Consider the following 11,165-nt stretch of genomic DNA (forward strand, 5'->3'; position numbering starts at 1 on the left):
AGTTTTCTACACACAAAACGACAATTACTACAAAAGCCTTTAACCTTGAGAAACAATGACCATGTGTAAAGACAATGCTGAGGCCAATTTTTTCTTGTGAACTCTGTCAGAAATCACATCCATTTTTAATGCATATCTATACCTAGCATATCACTGCAGCTTCACTCCAAAGTTGTGTGACACACTAGTTACTAGATATTATTTCCTGTCCCTAGCATGTTAGTGTACATTTCTTTACTAATAACACTGCAATCCTAATATCGTATTTTTTGCACTATAAGGTGCACTTAAAATACTTAAATTTTCCCAAAAATTGACAGTGCACCTTAGTATGAATATTACCAGTCAGGTTGAAAGGAGCAGTAAAGTCACTCCGCTGAAGTGCAGTGTTATACAGGAGTTTCTGTTTAGTTCTCCAGCACAGAAATTCAAGACTGGAGCAGTATTAGCATTAGCTGCTAAGTGCACTAAGCGCTAGCTCTTTTGCCTTTCAGAGATTAGTATATCGGACTGTAGCCTGCATGTTTACTGTGTTAAAACAAGCTTTGTGGTACGAACCGCTAGTTAATATTGCCCTGGCTTAACGGAACACTCAGGGTTCCTCAGTGTAGCGCTGTTGAATGGCATTAGCTGCTTACCACGGCTAGCACTAGCAGTTAGCCGCTAATGCTGCTGCACCCAGATTTAGTGGAAGGCTGGAAATCTAAGCTTACTGTAAATTAATGGAAATGCGGTGAGACCTGCTGAATTAGAAGAAAAACATAGTGCCACACGTTTTTTTACTAGTGTCACATAATGAGCCTTATAATCCGGTGCGCCATATGTATTAAAATTGACCAGAAAATAGACGTTTATTGATAGTGCACCTTATAATCCGCTGTGCCTTATAGTATCCAGAGAAAGAGATGTACTACATTCTGTAATTATAGAAATACAAAGTGCTCCTGTAAGTTCAGTGGAACTGATATGTTTGGCTGGGAGTATAAAAAAGGAGGTGGTTTTAATGGCTGATCAGTGCGTGTATCATTATATATGTATCAATTAACTAGAATACTGAATGAAAAGTAATGAAAGTAATGAAAAAAAAACATCTGCTGTTTAATGGTAACTAAGACTTCCATTTCCTTTCCACTGACAATTTTCCTTCTAAAACTATAAATACAAGAGTAGGACTCTACATTTGTATATATTGTGTAGTATTATTAGATTCTAAATAAAAATAAAAATCACAAACATAGCAAATAGTTAAGTACCTAAATAATTAAGGGATATAACATGTTCTTCATTTTTGTTCTGGGTAATGGTATTATTCCTGCAAATACACACAATTAACACTGAACACAATCCGTCTTTCCTGCTGTGTTTTAGATATATTGAATCGCATCATTATATAAAACTTTATATATATTTAATGCATTTTAGACAAGGCAATTCCTCATTCATGAAAAAAGTTTATTTTTTGCTCAGTAAAACCTAAAAGCAAAGAAAATGCTTTTTTCTAGCACGTTTCTAATACAAGAACATAAGAAATGATCTTTATGGAAAACAAATAACTTAAGAAAAAAAATCATTACTTTACAAAGCTCTGGTGCAATAAGACAAAGATAAACAAGTTTCATTGGCTTGTTAGCAAGCTAAATAAAAAGTGCAAAAAAGAGAAAAAAAAAAAAAACAGTTAAGAGGATGATCACTTATCATCACTTATCATGGCAACTTCTGCTTCCCTGCCAGCCCCACCCTTTTACATCCACATAATATGCTCCAGTCATTTCCTGTTCATTTCCTTTACTAAAAGGAAATTAATTTATTCAAGTTCTTAGCTCTTTTAATCTTTTAAATGGACTCTGTTCGTCCTCATTTGGCATACATTGATATAATTTATATATCATAGCTTGAATAGAGATAAAGTAAAATTATCTTTCCCTCTGAAAAGAAAAAAAAAACATATATGGGAGTGAAACTATTGTGTATTCGAGAATTGACTGCTGTCGTCATTCATTTGACCCTTGCATCTAATATGTTTGTTTAGCCTAGTAAATATAGGCCTAACAGAACACCAAACCCAAGGAGGTCCATAACCGGCCCCTGAGGGTTCCCCCACTTAAAAACTGTAGATGAATGATACAGTAGTAGCCCAGACACAGACAACTCTCTCTATTGTAGAAGATCAAATTTGAGCAAAACATTTCCCATTCTTCTCCTGGCAGAGTGAGCTAGCCAAGCAGGGTCTTTCCAAAACAACACAGTAGAGACAGAGAGAGCAAAAGACTATTTACACACCAGGATCTCCCTTCTCTAAAGAAATCAGTCTTTACAACGTATATGTACAAGTCGCTGTTCTCCTGGATCAAACTCAGTGGACCTGGGCAACACGTGACTCTGCACCGATGAAGTTCAGCATCGTCTGAACCAGCTCTGGCAGGTCATAGTCGTGCTTCCAGCCCCAGTCATTTCGGGCGTTGGAGTCATCAAAGTTCATGGGCCAGCTGTCAGCTGTGGAAACAAGACACCAAGAACAGATTTAAACATAATCATTTAAGAACAGTGAGAACTAAAACAAGCCTTCATGGTGAAAAACAATGCAAAAAGGGGCACGACTCTTACCTATGGCCTGCCGCACGTGATCGATTTCGTAGTTGACCTGCAGGTCAGGGAGCTGCTTCCTGACCTCCTGAGCTAGCTCCTCAGGAGTGAAGCTCATGGCGTTGATGTTGTAAGTACGCATGGACAGCGTCTCAGCTGGAGCCTCCATCACCTCCAGGGTCGCCCGCAAACAGTCATCAATGTACATCATGGGTAGACGGGTGTCTGGCTTCAGGTTGCACTCAAATTTGCCGGATTTGGCAGCATCATGGAAGATCTGCACGGCGTAATCTACAGAGAAAAAATGTGTACACTGTTAAAACTGTGACTTACAGTACTGTAAAAAAATGTGCATGTAGAAAAATTACAATGAAAAATGTACAATATTTCTTTACTCTGTTGAACACTAATATTAGAATAAATGCAAGTAACATTAAAAATGAAAGTCGTGTTTTTCAGTATTTTACAGTGTTCTTAAAACATTTTATAGCTCTCTTTATGGTAGGCATGTTATTTAAAGTTCAAAGATCTTCCTTTAAAATGAGAAATGGAATACTGTTTATTGTATTTTGATCAATTGCATCAGTTATAATGTGAGTTGGAAATTTACAATAAAAAACATTTCTCTTCTGTACATCAACAACTCATACCAACCCTATTCCTATCCTTCATGAGCACATTACAGCACATGTGCTGTACATGAGGGAGCACTCTAGGGAAAGAAGCTAGGAATTGAATTTGCCATATGACCACATGTTATCTGTACAACTAAAAATACTTGTGCAGACTAGTATGCAGTCTGACGCATATTGCAGTTATAAAAATCCTTAACATGTGATCCAACCATGTGCTCAAAACACATTCCAGACCATATCGTAATGTGTACATTATTTTTCACTTGCAATTTCACACCTTTATTTTTTTACCATGCACTATTGAACAAAAATAAGGTGTTTTCTTAGGTTCACTGCTACTGTGTCTGTTAGGATTGGTATGTGTCAACAACTGTGAAATCTGATTGGCTGCCCTGTAATGCACTGTAAACAGCAGTTGAGCAGCTGCATATCTCATTTACAGCTTTTTACAGAAGGTTCTTCAAGGAACTAACGGTGATTATTCAAACCCATCGCTCAAAATAACCATTTTAGCTATCCATTTTAATAGTTGAGAGTGGCTGAGAATACTGTACCTGTCGTTCCACCACCAGGCTGGGAGTCTGCAGAGATGATGCCGGGGTACCGGAGACAGCGGAAATCAAGGCCATACCGGTGATGATAGTACTGTATCGTGAAAGAAGGAGACAACGAGTAAGATTAGAGGTCGCTGCTATCCTAAGCTTAGGTCATGGGTGCACAGATGACACTGTATGCAGGACTCACCTCGCCCATTAGTTCAGCGTGAACCTTTGAAACACCATATATGGTGCGAGGCCGCTGAACACAGAGGTCAGGGGTGGGATTCCGGGGGGAAGTGGGACCAAAGGCACCGATGGTGCTGGGAACAAAAAGGCGAAGCCCGTGCTCTGCAGCAATATCCAGGATATTGTGAAGACCTAGAAAGATAAACAAACATCATGTACTGTTCATCCTTAAGTTCAAAGTAAGCAAAGTGAGATGGCATCTAATCTCACATCTACAGACATTTTTTAAGAAGGAAAAAAAAAAAAAAACATCCCTAACCTCAAGACTTATTCAGTTTTTCACATATTATTCAGTAACAACTATAAGTTATTTCGTTTACTTTAAAAAAGGACTGCAACTAATGAGTATTTTGATAGTTGACTAATCTGATGATTATTTTTTCGATTAGTCGATTAGTAAACGCTTATTTCTGCCATGTTCTTTATCTCTAAAAAGGATAGAAACAGCTGATGAGATTTAAAAGGTATTTAAATGTATATATGTTGTTTAAATTTGGAAAGTACTAATATTATAAAGTAAAGTAAATATGTAATCTGTTGTGTTTTGGCACTTTTGGAGACACAGACTAAGTTAAGTGTAAACTGTGTGAGTGAGCCATTTTTCTTACTTAAACTTAAATAATCGCCATTGTCGATTATATTTACTAATCGTTGCAGTCCTACTTTAAAACCAACTTGTAAGATATGTGTATGTTGTGTATGTTAGTGCAGGTTTTAGTGGGCCCACATACAAGCTCCTGCAGATTAGACAGTTCGTTTATGTTGCTTAATATATGTGGCTCTTATCAGAAAAGAAAAAATGATATCAATTTCATGCAGACGTACCAGTTATGTTGACGGCACGGGCCAAGGCTACGTTGGCTTCTCCCACAGCACTGAGAAGGGCACTGTAATGCACCAACCAGGTGATGCGGTTGTTGACTACAATCTCTCGTAAGTTCTTGTAGTCCAGAATATCAGAGTAGATAAAGGGACCTGTGTAAAAGGTAAAACAGAAAAAAAAACCTCATGAAGCGCATTCCCCGTGTTTTTGACAGTCATTGTGTGTTCAAACTGAGCTCTCAAGCTTGCCTAAGCTCTTACAGTGATACTTTTGCCGTCTTTATTTTGGCATAACATAAATGTTCAATGCTAATTATTCTTGGTAATGTGACTTTAAATCCAAAGCCAGTTTAAGACAGCTACTTTTTATAAAATTGTTTAATTCATTCAATGACCACTAAAATAGGCTTAAAATTAAAACAAATTCTAGAATTAAACGCTCATGTATCTTCATATATTCTAGTTATAGAATATAAAAAAATACAACCAGAAATTAAAAGCTAAGAAAGCTCTAATCATTAAGAACTATTATGACTACAAAGGCTGCTTTAAGTGCACTGGTGAGGCAGTGAAGTTCTGTAACTGTACCCAAAGCTCTGAGACCTGGTCTGAGGTTACACGAGTGAAACAGGCCAAAGAAAGCACTCACCACTGTGAAAGACATTGCTGGGTGGTTTCCTGATGTCTGAAAGGATCACATTGTTCTTCCCAAATCGCTTCCTGTAAACCGGGAAGATGAGAGTCAAGTTAAAGGCTTTCTTTTCTCATGGCTGAACAAAACAAATGTTACATATTTAACAATTGTATGGTACTCCTACAGCTTTTACACACTGATCAAACAGGAATATGATTCTCCTACCTCAATAGTTTAGCAAGGCCCACCCCTAGCTGTCCAAGGCCACCTGCAAGTAGATGAAAAAGCATAAGGGTCAAAGACAATGAGGAAAACTGAAACATTAGGCTACATCAGAGTTGCGCAACTTTGAGAGTTAGCTGATATTCAGAGCAGAACAGACCATGCTGACTTTGAGGCAACACTCTCCCATTGTGTCACAGGGACACTGTGTATACGCCATCTGAACATCGGAGTGTGAGCCAGCAGTGTTAGGTAATAGTGAATGTGGCAAATGTCCATCATACCTGTGATAAGGACTTTAGGGTGATCTGTCTCTGAGAAGGACACGGAGTGAAAGCTGGCGTCAGAGCCAGAGGTGACCTGGCGGGGGGAGAAGCTGATGTTGCGTACGGCCACTGCCAAAGGCTGACATCCACAGCCGGGGGCCTGGAGGGCCTGCCTGGCCACTTTACTCAGGGCTCTGACCACTGGCATTTTCAGTTACCTGTGACAAAAAGAAAAAAACACATTAATATGAGATAAAAAAGTATGTACTAAACTAAGTAATGTTACCACATGATACTAGTATGCCTATATGATTTCTGATTTGAAATCAAGATTCAGTGTCAGTGCCTAATTTCATCTTGAGCAATTCATGTGCATTTCAAATCTGTTTGATCTAAAAGAATGGATTTTTTATTTTTATGCTTAAATGACACTTCTAACAATATAGATTTTAATAGTTTTGTTTTTTTCACAAACAATTTTTTATTATCAATATAGCTTTTCTTTAAAAAATAGTACTTTCTGAACAAAACCATAAATTGAAAACTAACTTTAGTCAATTAACCCTTCATACATGTGTACAGGCAAAAAGGGGGGCAAAACATGTAGAATTTAAAAAGGTCCGAACATTATTGTGTAAAAGTTGTTCACACAATGAATCTTAAGGAATTAGTTTCTCAGGGGGTCCTGGGGTAATTTTCTCTTTTGATTTTTATACCCGTCCGAAATGCCCACGTGAGTCAGGCTGAATTATCTACTGTTTTTCGCTGAACTCCGTGGTCCTCCAGTAATTTTAGTCCCGTCCAGAAGCACATCTCTGATTTTCGTCTCCTCACGTTTAATAAAATAGGTATTTGTCCACTGCAACGCACCGTAATTACACTTTGTGCTAGCATTTTCACTGAGATCCACGTAAACACAACAGCGGAAATAAGAATAGAGGAGATACTGAATGCGGTGTCATGTGACTGAGAAAGCCTAACAACTCACTGTTGCTCCTGTTTTATTCAAGAGATTTATCACGAAGTAGAAGTGTGAAATGTTTTTCACAGACGAGAAACTAATCCCGTCTGGATAGGCCTTTGAAAAGTGACTACTGTAGATGACAAAAAAATCTGTTTTTATTTATCATTTTTTTAGTAGTAAGAAAAATAATCTTCTAAACGTTCAACAAATGTGTAAAATGATTTTTATTCCAAATAATTATGGAGCATTTCTTCAGGTGCAGTCATTCTGAAATTTGACACAATGCAAAGACCAGCTGTTGAAATAGGGGTTTTTGCAAAACAGTAACTTCATGATGAGGTGGTGGAGAAATATTTGCAGAACTTCTTTTGAAACTTTGGAAACTTCTGTATCTGGTTTGTGCTGTAAAGGTAACCTAGCTACATATAAAAACACCTACTTTCCCCCAGCTTAACACTAAATCAATGTGAAATGTAAGTAAAGTAAATAAAGCTGAAATGGAGCTGTAACTCTAGAAGATCTACCTGCTATTCTCACATGTGGAGCAGAAATAGCTGTGCTCTGGCTAAAACTCTCACCCTGCTGTCAGGAGAAGTGAGGAAGGCTGTAATTTGAGAGTATTTATACTGCCCTGCCTCCGCTAACAGCCAATCAGCGCGGGAGCAGGGGCTGAGGACGCGGCGGAGACACGAGCTGGAGGAGCTCCGACTCTCCGCTGAACAGAGCGGATAACCGCTCTGAGGGGAAGTGAACAGTAAGAGACATATTGAAAGTTAAAAAATGTGGAAAAAAACTCATAAAACTACTCCAGAGTGAGATAAAACTACACCAGGCCCAGTAACTTATTACACCCTCTACTAGCACAGGAAATAAATACCAATACATTTATTAGCTAGCTAAGCTGAGCTGAGTTCTAAATCCCAGAAATAGTGCACTATATAGTGTCAGCAGTTTTTGTAGTTTAGAATCTTAAAAGTACATATTATTCCCTATGTAGTCCCTTAAAAACACCAAAAATCAAAGATGTCAAAAGTATTGACATTCATTACTCAGATAGTAGTATAGATGCTAGGGGTTTAATATACTTCTGAAGAAGTTGGAATATCAATTTAAGCTTTTCACTTAAGTAAAAGTACAAAAGTACTGGTTTCAAAACTATTTAAAGTATAAAAGTAAAAGTAATGTATGGGATCAATTGCCTAAAAAGACTATACTGTCTTGAACGATGGAAAGCCGGAATGAAAACAAGCAGAAATGAAATAGAAAGCTTTTTAATATATATCTATATGGTATAGTATAGATAACTGAGACTTAAGTATTTCTACTAGAATACTTTACCCCTTTTCCCACAATGCAGTCCAAAAGTGTTATATACACTTTTGAAATAAATCTTGTGACATTCACTGTGGCATTGTTTCTGTAAGCTTCTGCAATGTGTGCAGCAATCAAAGCTAAAGCTATTAAATATTAGAGTGTGTTTTTTTTGGCCAGGCAGTGTATATAGTGAACTGTCTAGGGAAAGACCAAACAAGAAACCGTTGTCATTTTTGCTTGTCTGAGGACGTCTGACACAATCCCACTGCACGGCATTACACAGTGAAATAGTGGAAATTCAAGCCTACATGGTCTGTTCACTACATAATGTGCTGTATTGTGGGTGTTTTATAGTGACCATGCGACTTTTTAGTAGTACGATGTCAATAACTGGTCAAGTTTACTTAGGTTAAAAAGGAAAGTAATCTTGACCAGTTATTGTTTGTGTAGAATTGAGGATAATGTAGTGTATTATTGCACTGATATATTACATTGAATGATGTAGGTGTAACTGGATGTAGCACTGGTGCAGCCAAGTGGGGTGAATTAGAAATGTTAAAGAGAGTTTAAATGGGTGACCAAGTTTGCAGCTAGGCATTCACATCAATTAAGACATGCCACGTGTTGTTTTTTTTTTTTAGCAATAAATACATTAAATAACGCAAATGTATTTTTTGTTAACTCACCTGCAGAAACACCGAGGTACAGTGTAAGGTGTACATTATAAATTTAGTCTTTCACACCAGTCTTTTTCTTTTTCATTAGGTGTGTTGAACATTAGGTGCATTCCTGTGTAACTACAGCTTTAAAAGAGAAACGATCAGCCGGGCATACTTTCATCGCCAGCCACTCAGCTCGGGTTTAGCTCACTACGCACGGGTTCCTGGATGACGTGCGTTTTATTTCGCCCACTCTCACTGAGGATACACCCACCCTGCACTTCTCCCACGCCTATCTTCACCGATATCTTATTAGATCAGATGTCCAAACCCGCGTGAACCTCAAGAAACAGGGTAAAAAGGCGCCAGATCTGCAGCACCGCAGATTCAGCTCGGCTGAATTCAGCTGCCTGTCCCTATTGTTCCCATTCAAATCTAAGAGGAACCACACCATCAGTATCTGAATGTGGAGCTGAGGAGCGAGGCTTCAGCTCTCGTGCAGCTCAGCTCTAATGTGCTGTTATATGTTATAAGATCTATAGGTGTGAATGAATAAAGGCGACTCACCAACAGTTGTACAGTTTTCTCTTTGAGCTGCAGGATGATTAGTCTCGGTTCTGTTTCAGTAGGATGCTGGTCTGTCTCGCCGCTCCTCTAAGCAGGCTCGGGCCCACAGGCTGGATTATCTCCTTCCTTAGTTGCATCAGCTCTTACGGAGGTTTTATATCAGCGCCCAGCTGCTTTCAAGAGAAGCCGGTTCGCGCGCTGATTGGTCGGCTCCTGGAGGTGCGGTCACCGGCCCAGACCCCGCCTCCTTGACGTCACCGGAATGCAGCTCAGCCTGGCTGAGAGCCTCGTCAGAAACCGCTGTGGCCCCACATGTGCTCAATCTCTCCCTCACACACACACACGTGCACTTACACGTACTCGGTGCAGTCTACCGTTTAGCCTCCACCCACAGACTAGTAGGAGGTCCCAACGGTACTGAAGCATGGTTTCAGCACTGCTGAACGAAGCTGTACGGAATTCGAACCACTGTACAAAAACCTGTCTCAAAAAAGGAAGCATGTAGCAAAATGTAATACACATAAAGTGTTTTTTTTTTAAGTATATAAGAGTCAATGTAACAAAAATGGATCTGTTCATGATTATAGAAGCAAAGGTCTATGTCTATTTAAGAATTTAACTTTTAATTTTAAAACTGCACATAGCATTTAGGTGTTCTTGTTTTATTGTTATTGTTCAACTGTTTAAAAGATATTTTTTTTCTTACTTTTTTACCCCTTGATTATAATGAATGAATCTGCAGTATTTACAGTGTAAAGCTTAGGTTACGCAAATACTTACAGTATACAGCTTAGTGCACTACCCCACCTCCCAAAAAAAAAAAAAAAAAAAAAAATCTAAAAGCCATAATAACTACGAGCCATTCCAATGAATGGGTGCCATTTGCTTGTTTTAACTCTTCCAAATTAAACATATATATATATTTTATCTTTTAATCTAATGACACATGTATTATGTATGTTATTTCCTGGGGGCAGAAATGACACCCATTCAATGTAATGGCCCCTATAATTTTTTGAATAATGTCTAGATTGTCCAAAAACTGGACAATAATGAGATAAACATGGGCTAGAGACTGGAGCCTGTATGAGAGTGGGCATCAGACCAAATGAAATTTTCTATTTAAAATGACAATTTCTCTTGACTTTATTTACACCCTTGCAGGCAATAAAGAGGAAGCTGTCAGTATGTATGACTTAGACTTGTAGTAAATCAAGACCAGGCTCTGATATAACATCAGCATAATCAAGCGATATAAGACCCCTGATGTCACTAAATGGACATACTCTGCATATTAGTCAGAACTGCATATAGTGTTTGGGTATAAGGGTACAAAAAATATTTTACTTCAAAATAATTCAGAATGAAAGTTAAAAAGATTAGATAAATACATTATTCTCTTACCTTTTTTCACCCCTTGCATATAATAAATGAAGCTCTCAGTATGATCAGTATGTCTGGTAGCACTCAGACTTGTACAAACCAAAAACATGCCTGGGTGTTTTATTAGCATAATGCATTATGTCACTGTATGGACAAATGGCATTTAGGCACAAGTGTACACTGATCACCATTAACGTCAGCTGACTAAATATTGTGTAAGCCCCCATCATGCCTCCAAAACAGCTCTAACAGTAAGCTGTAGTATCAGGCATCAAGACACTGGCAGCATATTGTATAAGTCCTGTAAGCTGTAAGAAGAGGGTTTTGTGGA

At 38.3% G+C, this 11,165-nt stretch overlaps 1 protein-coding gene across 1 annotated transcript; it reads right to left on the reverse strand.

The window, feature by feature from the left end:
* Positions 1 to 1,435: 1,435 nt before the first annotated feature.
* On the reverse strand, positions 1,436 to 9,609 carry tdh (L-threonine dehydrogenase). The gene is made up of 9 exons (XM_007256631.4): positions 9,452 to 9,609; positions 5,966 to 6,165; positions 5,685 to 5,727; positions 5,475 to 5,545; positions 4,829 to 4,978; positions 3,963 to 4,135; positions 3,773 to 3,863; positions 2,605 to 2,874; positions 1,436 to 2,493 (listed from the first exon to the last, which is right to left on the reverse strand). The coding sequence occupies exons 2-9, from the start codon at positions 6,153 to 6,155 to the stop codon at positions 2,354 to 2,356; spliced, it is 1,128 nt and encodes a 375-aa protein (XP_007256693.1). The 5' UTR covers positions 6,156 to 6,165; positions 9,452 to 9,609; the 3' UTR covers positions 1,436 to 2,353.
* Positions 9,610 to 11,165: the final 1,556 nt, after the last annotated feature.

Source organism: Astyanax mexicanus, chromosome 1 (assembly GCF_023375975.1).
Source record: "Astyanax mexicanus isolate ESR-SI-001 chromosome 1, AstMex3_surface, whole genome shotgun sequence".
Classification (NCBI taxonomy): Eukaryota; Metazoa; Chordata; class Actinopteri; order Characiformes; family Acestrorhamphidae; genus Astyanax; species Astyanax mexicanus.